Consider the following 11,965-nt stretch of genomic DNA (forward strand, 5'->3'; position numbering starts at 1 on the left):
TATTTAGAAATGAACATTATTTTAATGTGAATTTAACACTCATAATGCATGAAAGGAATTATTACTGTGTAGAGATCTTTTTAGATCACAAATAATTACCCATTGTTTTTCTTTTTTGCAGCACTAGGCTTGTCTGATCCAACACTGGGTAGAAACCAAACAGAACACAGGGGACTCAAATCTTAAACCATCTGCAGGGTCTCTTAAGACATGTTAGATTTTAATTAAAATGAGAGGGCACTTGGCTGGCTCAGTTGGAAGAGCATGCGACTCTTGATCTCATGGTCATGAGTTCACATCCCACATTGTGTATATGCATTACTTAAATAAATAAACTTTGTTGTTTTTTTTTTTTAAAGAAAATAAGGATATTACATCTCAATTTACATGTAATTATCTCTTCAGGCTATTTAATAAAAATTACTTTGTTGGAATTAAAGACTGAAAATTGGTAAATGTCATCAATTTAAGACATTTCTAAAATGCTGTAATAAGAGATGAGGAAGGACCCTATATCACACTGTCCAACAAGAAGATCTAACAATTTTAAATAACTATGCCCCTAATATGGGAGCAGCCAACTATAAGACATTTCTAAAATGCAAATGGTTTTTGTGATAAGTGGAAAATTATTAATTAGAAACAAAACTTGCGTGGCATAGCCTTAAATCTTTTTGAGTCAAGGTACATGTATTTATTTTCCTTAGGACATTAAAGGACAGAGCAAAAAGAGAAAGATATATTCTGAAGATAAGCCTTTATCATCTGAGTCCTTATCAGAATCAGATCATATTGAGGAGGTAAGTATAAGATCAAATTCACTTTCTTCACTTTAAAATGTTTGTTTTTAATAAATACAAATGAATAAAAAAGAAATACTTCATGAATATTCCATTTACTCACTTCTCTAGTATGTGCAGTGTGAAAAAGAAATGGAAGTTCCATTTCAGAATGATTTTTGCATTTTCTAGAAGTTGATTATATAGCTAATATGGTAATTAACCATATTTACAAATCTCTATTCTGAGCTATTTTATTTTTCTTCTAATAGTTACTTTTTCCTATACTAGTATTTTGATTACATGACAGATGTTGTTTGATATGTACTGTATTGAAACCCAGCATTCCCTTGTTTTTATTTGGAACTATTACTAGTGAGGGAATAGAAGAGTGCTGAGGTAGAACAGAAATGTTGGCATGATCTTTTTCCCTATCTATAAAGTGAGGAAGTAGAATTAGTTTCCGTAGTCTCTATAGTCCTTTTCAGCTCTGATATGCCTATCTTAGATTTTATTTGTACTCTATTCTTAGTTAATTTTAGTTCTGCAAGTTATCATCTTTAAAGTATTTCTCTCTTTGACTTAGTTTCCTCATTTGGAAAATAGGGGCTATTGCCCACCTTTTGTAGCAATATTTTGTAATGCCCCCTGAAATGAAATTGAAATGAATTGAAACTTGTAGTGTGTGTGTATGTGTGTGTATATCTCTTCACATTTTATATTAATATCCCCTAACGAATTTTAAAAAGAAATATAAAAAAATACTAGTGTATAGATTTACTAAACTATTTCAGTACATAAATGTTTGAGTGATAACTAGAAGACTTCAAATCTTAAGACAAAATTCAGGCTGTTGCCCTTCAAAAACTGTTCAGTGGCATTGTCATCAATGACATTTTCCAAAATGGTAAACAATTCTCAATAAAGCTCTGAATGAATGAAACAAACTATAGTCTTTTCTATATTACAAGTAGGTTTATTATATGACTGGCAAGCTGTCTAAAAGTCATGTTAGAGCGTCCGGCTGTCTTGGACATCACATGACAGCATCCCTGGTCTTGGTCTTGCTAAACGTGGATTCAGCACAGCTACCACCATCTCCAGTCATTGTTATGACAAGAATAACAGTAAATAATAATTTCCCAAGTGTTTTCTAGAGCACTTAATATATCGTACACTTAGACTTTAAATATACATGAGCTTTAGCAACTTTCAATTTAGTCTTAAATTCACACTTCTAAAGGTTAAAATTCTAATGGTGTAATGAGTGTTACTTAAAAGGGTTTTAATCATTTGGTTTATACTGAGTACACTATGTGTATAGCTACCATTTACGGAACACCATACAGTAAGAGAAATACATAACTTTATTCCAGGCACTTACACTAGAGGGTGGATATTACCTCGATTTTACAGATGGTGAAACTGAGAGTAGTACATAGCAGAGGTAGGATTCAGAGCGTGGTCTCTTTTATTTCAAAACTCATGCTTTTTATCCACTGTACCTCGTTGGGGTTTTTTAGGTGCTGGAAGGGAATATAAGCAAGCCCTCTAGATATTAAAAAGTCTGAATTTTCTTTCCTTTGAATCTTTCTCATTGACTTGTCATATGAAATAAGAGGTTTGCAGTATCATCAAAATGTTTTTTACACATAAATTCTAAAGCTGTAAGGTACATTAGGGGATGAAAAAATGCCTTGAGTACAAGTTACATATTTGTCTTCTCAACAAAAATTCGAACTTTTTAGGTACGAGCAAAAAAGAAGAAAAGCAGTGAAGAACGAGAAAAAGTAATAGCAAGTATCACTTATTTTTTTACATGACAATAGTGGTAGCTCTTTTTGTTTAATATAAAATGAATCATGGTAAAACAGGACTTCATTTACTGGGGCCAAATAAATATTTATTTGGGAAAAGTGTGGTGTTCAGCTTTACTTAGTGCATTGGAGCAAGTTAAATTGACTCCGGAAAAAAGAATATCCTGGTAGCAAACATCTCTGTTTCTATTTCAGTATTTTATTCAGTATTTCATTTTATTTTGTTCCATATTTGGTTCTGTTAGAAATGGAAAATTGAACTTTAATTTGACCTTTTTAAGCTGTAGTATGAAATACTAGGTATGGTGATTGCCTCCATCCTTAATAGTAGTGACTTCCAGGTGGGCCAAACCTGGTAACATTTAGCAGAAAAAGCCTCTCTAAGCCCAGGTTGCAATGAAAAAGCAGGAATGTGACAACATAAATATTTCAATAATAAAGATGATTGTTTCACCATTTCTAAAGCCAGCTCTGCTGTTATGCAGACGAAGAAGTAGAAAAGGAGAAAGAAGGAAGAGGAGAATAAGAAAAATGGCAGTAATAACCAAATGAGAAGTAGACCAACCTAGGGAAAGTGAGATAATAGGTTATCAAAGAGTAATTTCAGACTGTATCATTAGTCATTTAGGAGCACTCAGTGTAAGCATGGGTGATGGCCTTTGAAGGTATTTTCTTAGGGATAGGTAAAAGAAAAATAAGAACAGGGGTGCCTGGGTGGCTCAGTGGGTTGGGCCTCTGCCTTCAGCTCAGGTCATGATCTCAGGGTCCTGGAATCAAGCCCCGCATCGGGCTCTTTCTCTGCCTACTTGTGATCTCTCTCTCTGTGTCAAATAAATAAATAATTTCTTTAAAAAAGAAAGAAAAATAAGAACAGCATCTTTTGTAAGTTTGAGGGTAACTTCCCCTTCCCAGAATTTCCCCTCACTCTTAAAATGAGGGTCCTTCTCTGGTAACGTATGACTCAGAAGTAGCATTTTATATACTTCAAGACCAAGGTGACATTTAAGAGACTTTTTTTCTGAATGGAAAGATAATTTGAGTGAAGACTGCTTTGGTCTTTGGTTCAGATTAATTAAGGCATAATATTAATTAATTTTGGACCATTCTGATTTGTACTTGCGTACTCCACTGCTTCATGCATTCAGCTCATGTGTTTATTAAGGATCTCTCTGCAGGCGCCATTGATGTTGGTAGTGCTGTTCTAATGGAATACAAGATAAATGAGAGGGTGACTTGTGAGAGTGGCTTTGGGGAGGGAAGGATTTATCAGAAAGAGCTAACCATGTGAATTTCCAAAAAACTATATCCTGGGGCGCCTGGGTGGCTCAGTGGGTTGAGCCGCTGCCTTCGGCTCAGGTCATGATCTCAGGGTCCTGGGATCGAGTCCCGCATCGGGCTCTCTGCTCGGCAGGGAGCCTGCTTCCTCCTCTCTCTCTCTGCCTGCCTCTCTGCCTACTTGTGATCTCTCTGTCAAATAAATAAATAAAATCTTAAAAAAAAAAAAAAAAAAACTATCCTAAACAGAAGAGCTAAGGACCTATGGTAGGGATGAGCTTGATTTGTTTGAGGAACTGAAGGGTAAGCGTGGCTTATATCTAGTAAATAAAGAGGAGTACCATACAGTGAGGTGGGGAAGTAAGCAGAGGCCATTTCACAAGCAAGGTGTTTGGGTTTTAATCAGAATGCTTTGGGAAGCTGTTTTGAGTGTTTTAAACAAAGAAGTGACCTGAACCAACTTTTTTAGAATGCTTTGACAGAGGAGGTGGAGTGGACAGAGGCGAGGAATGGTGGTGTTTGTATCACGGTGGTCATGATGGAGATGGACTAACCTGATGGATTTGAGATGCATTGTGGACTTAGATGGGCTTGCTTGCTGCTTTGGATGTAGAGAGTGGAGTTAAGGCAGAAAGTGGAGTCAAACGTAGCTTGGATTCTTCGCCTTAAGTAAGAGGACCAATTAGAGATGCTGTTTACTAAGATGGTTAAGAGGGTTTGGAGAAAAAAATTAAGCATTGTTTGTTTATTTGTTTTTAAACAGAATTTTTGTTTGATTTTTTTTTTTTTTAAGATTTTATTTATTTATTTGACAGACAGAGATCACAAGTAGGCAGAGAGGCAGGCAGAGAGAGAGGAGGAAGCAGGCTCCCCACTGAGCAGAGAACCCGATGCGGGGCTCGATCCCAGGACCCTGGGATCATGACCTGAGCCGAAGGCAGAGGCTTTAACCCACTGAGCCACCCAGGCACCCTAAAATTAAGCATTGTTTATGGTAATTTTAGATATACTTGTTAGATATCCAGGTGGAACTCACAGTCTTGACTTCAGAGCATAGGACTAGATACAAAGATTTGGTATGTAAGTGGTTTTTATAGCATGGGAGATAGAGAGCCATGTGGAAAAGAAAGGAAACCCTGAAAGGTCAAGCAGAGGAAGATGAACAGCACAGGAGTTGAAGGGCTCTTTGTGATAGAAGAAAGCAGGAGGTGGAGGTGTCGTGGAAGCCAAGAAAAAAAGTTTTTTTTTTGTTTTTTTTTTTTTTTAAAGATTATTTATTTGACAGACGGATCACAAGTAGGCAGAGAGGCAGGCAGAGAGAGAGGAGGAAGTAGGCTCCCTGCCGCACAGAGAGCCGGATGCAGGGCTCGATCCCAGGACCCTGGGCTCATGACCTAAGCCGAAAGCAGAGGCTTTAACCCACTGAGCCACCCAGGTACCCCAAGAATAGTAATTTAAAAAGAGGGTAGTCAACTGTCCTTTTATGAAAAAGTAACCTATACCCGAAACTTAGTTTTAAAAGACCCAAATACAAGATTTGGGACTCTTGGTAAGATTCCCTGTGTACTTGAGCTTCTCGTGACAAGAATGATGAAAGTTCGCTTAGAGCCACTAAGTGATAGAGACGTTTGAGAGGGATGGAGGAATGTTGAAAGTTGTAATTGATAAGGAAATGGATAGGAAACTCTGCTATCTTTACATGTCTCTTTTCTTGGTGATATCAACAAATCAGTCATTTGATACCACCTTTCTAAATATCTGTTTCTAAAAGTTTTGCCTTCTCTTCTACATTGGTTATAGTCACAAGAGTCAGAGTTCAGCAAAATTTTAGCTCTCTATCCAGTCACAATTTGATTGCTTTTCCTAGGCTTCTAAAAATTAAGCATCTGAGTGCCAGGCTGGCTCAGTTGGTATAGCATACAACTTTTGGTGTTGGGGTTGTGAGTTTAAGCCCCACAATGGGCATAGAGCTTACATAAAAGTTAAAAAAAAAAAAAAAAACATCTGTTTTACTTAAAAGCTAAGTAGACTTTTCAACTGTACATCCATATTTTTTTTACCACTTTTTTAGTTAGTTTCATAATTAATATAGTGCTACCAGGACATAATAATTTGTTTCTGTTTACTTTAAAAAATATCAGATTTAATATATCCGTCCCCCAAAACTGTCATTTTACAAAAACAGTTGTGTTTTGCTGTGATATGAGGATTTTTTCTAGTAACTACCAATTTCTTTGCCTTTAGAAACGATACAATATGAAATACAGCAGTTGATATCACTATTCTTAGAATTTATTCTCTGTAGGAAATTTTGTTTAAAAGCTACATTTGCATGCTAATGACTTAGAGTTTTTCCATATCTTTTTGAAAATCAACAAACACTTAAGTCCTCATATGATATCGATTATTGAGACTTTTCAGGAAATGTTCTGAGTAGTTTCCTTGGTTGTTGGATTGTTTGAAATAATTATATAGTAACTTAGGAGGACCATGGTAACATTGTTGTCTTAATTTTAATATTTTCCTGTAGAAATGTCTAACAGGGAACTCTTTTTACAGGAAAAAACAAAAAAGAAAAAGAAGCATAAGAAACACAGTAAGAAGAAGAAAAAGAAGGCTGCTAGTTCAAGTCCTGACTTGCCATAACATTAAGAAAAATCAGGATTCCCTTATAAAGAAAGTGCAATGTCTAAGGAAATTTCAACTGTGAAAATTATGACATAATTACTAAAATGCATGAATTTTCTTGTTTTTAGAATTATTCCTGGACTATTCAGTAGCCACTCGGATGCCGCTGTGTGAAAGGGCCATAATTGTTGCCTGCTGCTTGAACATCTGTTTTTTTTTCTTCCAGTGCTTAACAACTCTGGGAGATAATACACTGCAGTTGTACTAGTGGTTAAGATATTTGGGGATAAAGTTAATATTTTGACTAGAAGTATCTAATGATAAATCAACAGAAATCAAATCTGGATACATCATTAAGATGTAATTAGCAATTACCAGATGATTCTAGTTAACATTTTTGGAATAGGCATTACATTGATATTTCAAAGTCCTTACTCTGTAGATAAGTGTATTTTAATTTTTTCCCCTGATATACTTTTATTTACCTGGGGAAGGAGCTTTTCGGTTTGGGGTGGGTGGTTTGCTATCTCTTTAGCTAGCAGAATAGCGTGCCTTTTATCCTCACACATCCTATTTTTGTGGACATAGTAGCCATGCTTCATGGGGAGGTCAGAGCTGGGTATAGCAGTCTTGCCCCTAGATATCCTTGGACTCTGTTGTTTGCTGCTTTAAGTGAACCAGAGAAATAGCCCTTTGCAGCATGACAGCCCCAGAAGCTCTGGGATTCACCTCCACTTCAATAATACTGAATGTTTTTTAGCATTAGAATGTGTTATAACATTTGAATTAATTTTGACTATACTTTAGCTTTGGAGAAGAATCATTTCAAATAGACACTGGTACTTTTTGAACTTGATAGCTAAAGATTTAAAATGCATGTTTTATACTGTTAAGTTTTAACCGGTCAGGAAAATTTTATGTAACCAGTAATAGTTATTTTATTTTTGTATGAATTTTGTTTAGGCTGCAATGTTTAGCTTTTATTAACTCCTTATTCTTGCTATATTAAATTCCTTATTGTGTTTAATGGCATACTTGCCAAGATACTTAGCATGTAAACAAAGCAGGCTTTTGATTTTTTTTTTTTTTTTTTTTTAAACAGCTTCATATTGAAGCTTGAGACTTACTATAAACAAGTTGAGTGGCAGGCCTGGTATGCTGTGTCTTGTTACATAAAGCTATTGCCAGAATCTTAGTAAATATAACATTTTAGAAATTTGTCTTTGTATATTCATAACAAATTATGACAAGTTAAGTGAAAATTACATTATTGCTCTTCCTGTGTCATATTTTACTAAGATTTTGTGCCTCATATCTACTGCTGAATTGTTTACTAGTAATGTTAAAAAGAATTGATAAATCATTTTCACTTTACATTTTTATATAATCAGGTAACATGAAAAATAATTTGATGTACAATTTTGCCTGTTACAGAGGGTGTGCTAATTATAGTGGTATATGCACAAAACATTTTGGCATGAAAAGAGGCTGAATAAATAGCTATTTTACTTAAAAATAGCTGCGTTCGTACCAACTCCCTTTGAGTCCCAACTAAAGTTCCAAAGATCAAGAAGCACTACTGGGATCAAGAAGTGGATAAGACATGTCCCCAAGTTTTTAGCTGTAAAAATAATATATTTCTTGCTAAGCTTCCTTAAATTTTATGCTTAAAACTTCATACTCTTTTTCCTAATAAAATATATCTATATGTTCTTGAGTATGCAGCAAGTTTGAGGGACATTTTTTTTTTTTAATCTGAAAGGAAGTTTCTTAGGATTGTTGTTCACGAAAATGCTAAAAGTTAAGTTTATCAGGTTATTTGGTGATTGTTTTTGGTATGAACATAACAGTGTTCCTTTGTACACTGGTCCAGTACATGATGACTATGTCCCACAAGAAGCAACTGTTAGTAGATTGAGGAAGAAGATGACTTGGCAAAAAAATTGTATTTGTTTCCAAACTCTGTTGACGGTCTAGGAAACACTTTTCTCATTGTTCCTCTACTGGTAGCCTTTTTTTTTTAATTTACATAACTAACATACAGTATATTATTAATTTCAGAGGTGAAGTTCAGTGATTCATCAGTTGCATATAACACCCAGTGCTCATCACATCATGTACACTCCTTAATGCCCATCACCCAGTTACTCCATTCCCCCAGCAACCCTTAGTTTGTTTCCTATGGTTAAGAGTTATGGTTTGTCTCCCTCTCTGATATCATCTTGTTTTATTTTTCCCTTAAATTCCACATGTGAGTGAGATCATATGATACTGTCTTTCTCTGATTTATTTCCCTTAGCATAATACCCTCTAGTTCCATTCACGTCTTTGGAAATGGCAAGATTTCGTTCTTTGATGGCTGAGTACTATCCTATTGTGTGTGTGTGTGTGTGTGTGTTACACACACATACCACATCTTCATCCATTTGTCTGTCGATGGACATCTGGGCTTTTTACATAGTTTGGTTATTGTGGATATTGCTGCTATAAACATTGGGGTGCAGTTGCCCCTTTGGATCACTCCATTAGTATCTTTGGGGTAAATACCTAGCAACATAATTGATGAGTTGTCGGGTAGCTCTATTTTTAACTTTTGTAGGAGCCACCATACTGTTTTCCAGAGTGGCTGCACCAGCTTGCATTCCCACCAACAGTGTTAGGGAGTTCCCCTTTCTTCCTCTGCTGGTAGCCTTAACAGTCTTCTTTCTAATAAGGTACGGGAAGATTTGACCAGGTAATGTTATATGTAAATTACTAACATCTCTTAACTTTCTCCCTCCAGCAGACCATGCTTTTTCTTGAATAATTTTCCTCCAGTTTTATAAACACAGGACATGTTATTTGGATAATGATGCCAAGGTAGCTGGAACAAAGTTGATGAGTATCTGAATCAAAAAACTGAATTTATACCAGTACTTTATCTGGTTGTTTTGGATTTATTTGGTTGCCCTTAGTATATTTAGCTGCTTTAAATATCATAAGAGTATGGGGACCTGGGTGGCTTAGTCGTTAAGTGTCTACCTTCGGCTCAGGTCATGATCCTAAGGTCCTGGGATTGAGCCCCGCATCAGGTTCCCTGCTCAGCCGGAGGCCTACTCCTCCCCCTGGTTGTGTTCTCTCTCACTCTGTCTGTCTCTCTCAAATAAATTAAATTTAAAAAACAAATAAATACCATAAGAATATCCTGAACTTTTTTTATCCTGGGTATAGGTCCATAGTCCTTCAGTCCTGATGTTGTTAAATCCTGTTGCCTAACACTCTCATGAAGAACAGTAGACTAACCTCCAAGAAGTTGAGCACACTCTTTAGACTTAAGTGACAGATTTCACACTTTTAAAACATTGCCAGTTTTCAACCTAAAATCAGTGAACCCTCGTCTGGTTATTTCCTAAAGAAAAGTTCTGGGAAAGCTTTTTTTTTTTTTTTTTTTAAGATTTTATTTACTTATTTGATAGAGAGATCACAAGCAGGCAGAGAGGAAGGCAGGTTGGGGGGGAAGCAGGCTCTCCGCTGAGCAGAGAGCCCAAAGTGGGGCTGGATCTCAGGACCCTGAAATCATGACAGGAGCCAAAGGCAGAGGCTTGGGAAAGCTTTTTTGTTCCAGATGTATTTGTCTTTATTTTAAAATTCCTTGTTAAATTTTATTTAAAATGTATAAGAATGTAGTGTACTAAATTCTAAAAAATCATTTTAGTACATTTTCTTCCTTGCCATAGTGAAAGCCAGCAAACATAGACCAGGAGTTGTTTGTTCTCTGTTAGGATTTGACAGTAGGCAGGAGTTAGCACAGTTGTCATTTTGGCCGGCATTGGCATGATCACAGCATGCTTTTTTACAGTCAGATACAAGTTAGAGGGGTCAAGTGGGATTTTACATTTCTCTAGGAACTCCCAGATTACAGTCTCTCTTTGGAGATCATGAGAGGGTGCTTAGAGTTTTTGTTCTCTAATTTTTTTTTTAATTTATTTATTCATTTTAGAGCACACACAAGCAGGGGGAGGGATATCAGAAGAATCTCAAGCAGACTCCCTGATGAAAGAGGATCACATTTTAGGGCTCCCTCCTATATCCCCAAGATCATGACCTGAGCTGAAACCAAGAGCCAGATGCCCAACTGACTGAGCCACCCAGGCACCCCTTAGAGTTTTTAAAGGAGCTTATACTCTTTGGAGGAGCAATTATTTGTAGCCTAGAAAAATATTTTATTTCAGTGTAAAAATAAAGTTTTTATTATCTTATTTCTCAGTTATGTGTTGAGATATGAAGGAAACGTTTTCAACTGTACAGTTTGTGCTGAGGAAAAATAAATGACAGTAATATCAAGTACTGATCTAAGTGGTATTTAGCCCTAAAAAAAATAAATGTTTGAATTGCTATATATTTCAGATCACAATAACATTAATAACATCCCTGCATTTGTATTGAGTGGTAACAACCATTGCTGCATATTTTCCAATCACTTGAGAACCTTCTGTGTTTGGTTCTGGAATGTTGCCGTGGTCACATTCTGTTGGGCAGAGAGTAGTGAACTGTGGAACCAGTGGCAATCCAGGACACATAGGCCTGGAACTAGGGTATCTGAGAATTGTGCAGTGTGTTGAAGCCACACTTGGCATGGACCAGAAGACTCTGAAGAAGCTGGTAGAGTCCATCAGTAATACTGTCAAGAACTGTAAGTACTGACCAGACACCCAACACTGTCTGAACATCTTTATTCCATCAAATAGAAACATTGATTGACCTATTTGACAACAAGTTCTTGGTAACCTTCAAAATAGAGTTTCTCTAATTTCAATATTTTGGCCATTAAAAAAAATAGATCATAAATGAACTTACAAGATCCCTGCACTTACACTGAAAATATTTAATATTTTAATCCTAAAATGTATATGTGGAAAAGTTTAAGAACTTAAATGATAGCGTACGTGTGAAAGGACTATCTGCCAACCATGTACTGATTCTGTTTCAGTCTGAAATTTGATAAGAGATTTCAGACTCTAAAGGTTTACTCTAAAGGTTTTCCCTAAGTTTTCTGGCACAAAACCTGTAGAGGTATTGGATTGACAGAGCTACAGAAGATATTTTAGATGCTGAAGAAATATAGTACATGGCAAGTGCTTATTAAAATTAATGTAACAGATTTGGGGGGATTCCTTGCCCTGATTGCCCTGATAGACCTTAGAAAGTAATCGTCTGTATTTTGTCTCTCGGGCAATGCAACAAACAGTCCTGACTCAGAATTCTGAGAATGGCCTCAGTGGGACAGTCACCACCTTAAGATCTCCTTGTAGACTTAATTGAGTTTTCTTTTACACCAGGTGTGTTTTATTTTTTTTTTTTTTTAAGATTTTGTTTATTTATTTATTTGACAGATAGAGATCACAAGTAGGCAGAGAGGCAGGCAGAGAGAGAGGAGGAAGCAGGCTCCCCACCGAGCAGAGAGCCCGATGCGGGGCTCGATCCCAC

The 11,965-nt window shown here is 36.2% G+C and overlaps 2 protein-coding genes across 4 annotated transcripts in view; both read left to right on the forward strand.

The window, feature by feature from the left end:
* FAM133B (family with sequence similarity 133 member B) overlaps positions 1-10,825 on the forward strand; it is a 29,129-nt gene extending 18,304 nt beyond the window's left edge. Inside the window, exons 9-11 of one of the 2 annotated variants that reach the window (XM_059396858.1) lie at positions 708-800; positions 2,528-2,575; positions 6,431-10,825. In XM_059396858.1, the coding sequence (XP_059252841.1) occupies positions 708-800; positions 2,528-2,575; positions 6,431-6,517 (228 nt within the window). In that variant the 3' untranslated portion in view covers positions 6,518-10,825. The remainder of the gene's footprint in view (positions 1-707; positions 801-2,527; positions 2,576-6,430) is intronic. The other variant, XM_059396859.1, reaches the window with a different exon arrangement.
* A 211-nt stretch (positions 10,826-11,036) lies between these two features.
* Positions 11,037-11,965, forward strand: part of LOC132015952 (calaxin-like) — a 32,105-nt gene continuing 31,176 nt past the window's right edge. For both annotated transcript variants that reach the window (XM_059396862.1, XM_059396863.1), the window contains exon 1: positions 11,037-11,171. In XM_059396862.1, coding sequence (XP_059252845.1) covers positions 11,114-11,171 — 58 coding nt within the window. In that variant the 5' untranslated portion in view covers positions 11,037-11,113. The remainder of the gene's footprint in view (positions 11,172-11,965) is intronic.

This window comes from Mustela nigripes, chromosome 4 (genome assembly GCF_022355385.1).
Source record: "Mustela nigripes isolate SB6536 chromosome 4, MUSNIG.SB6536, whole genome shotgun sequence".
NCBI classification, from domain to species: Eukaryota; Metazoa; Chordata; class Mammalia; order Carnivora; family Mustelidae; genus Mustela; species Mustela nigripes.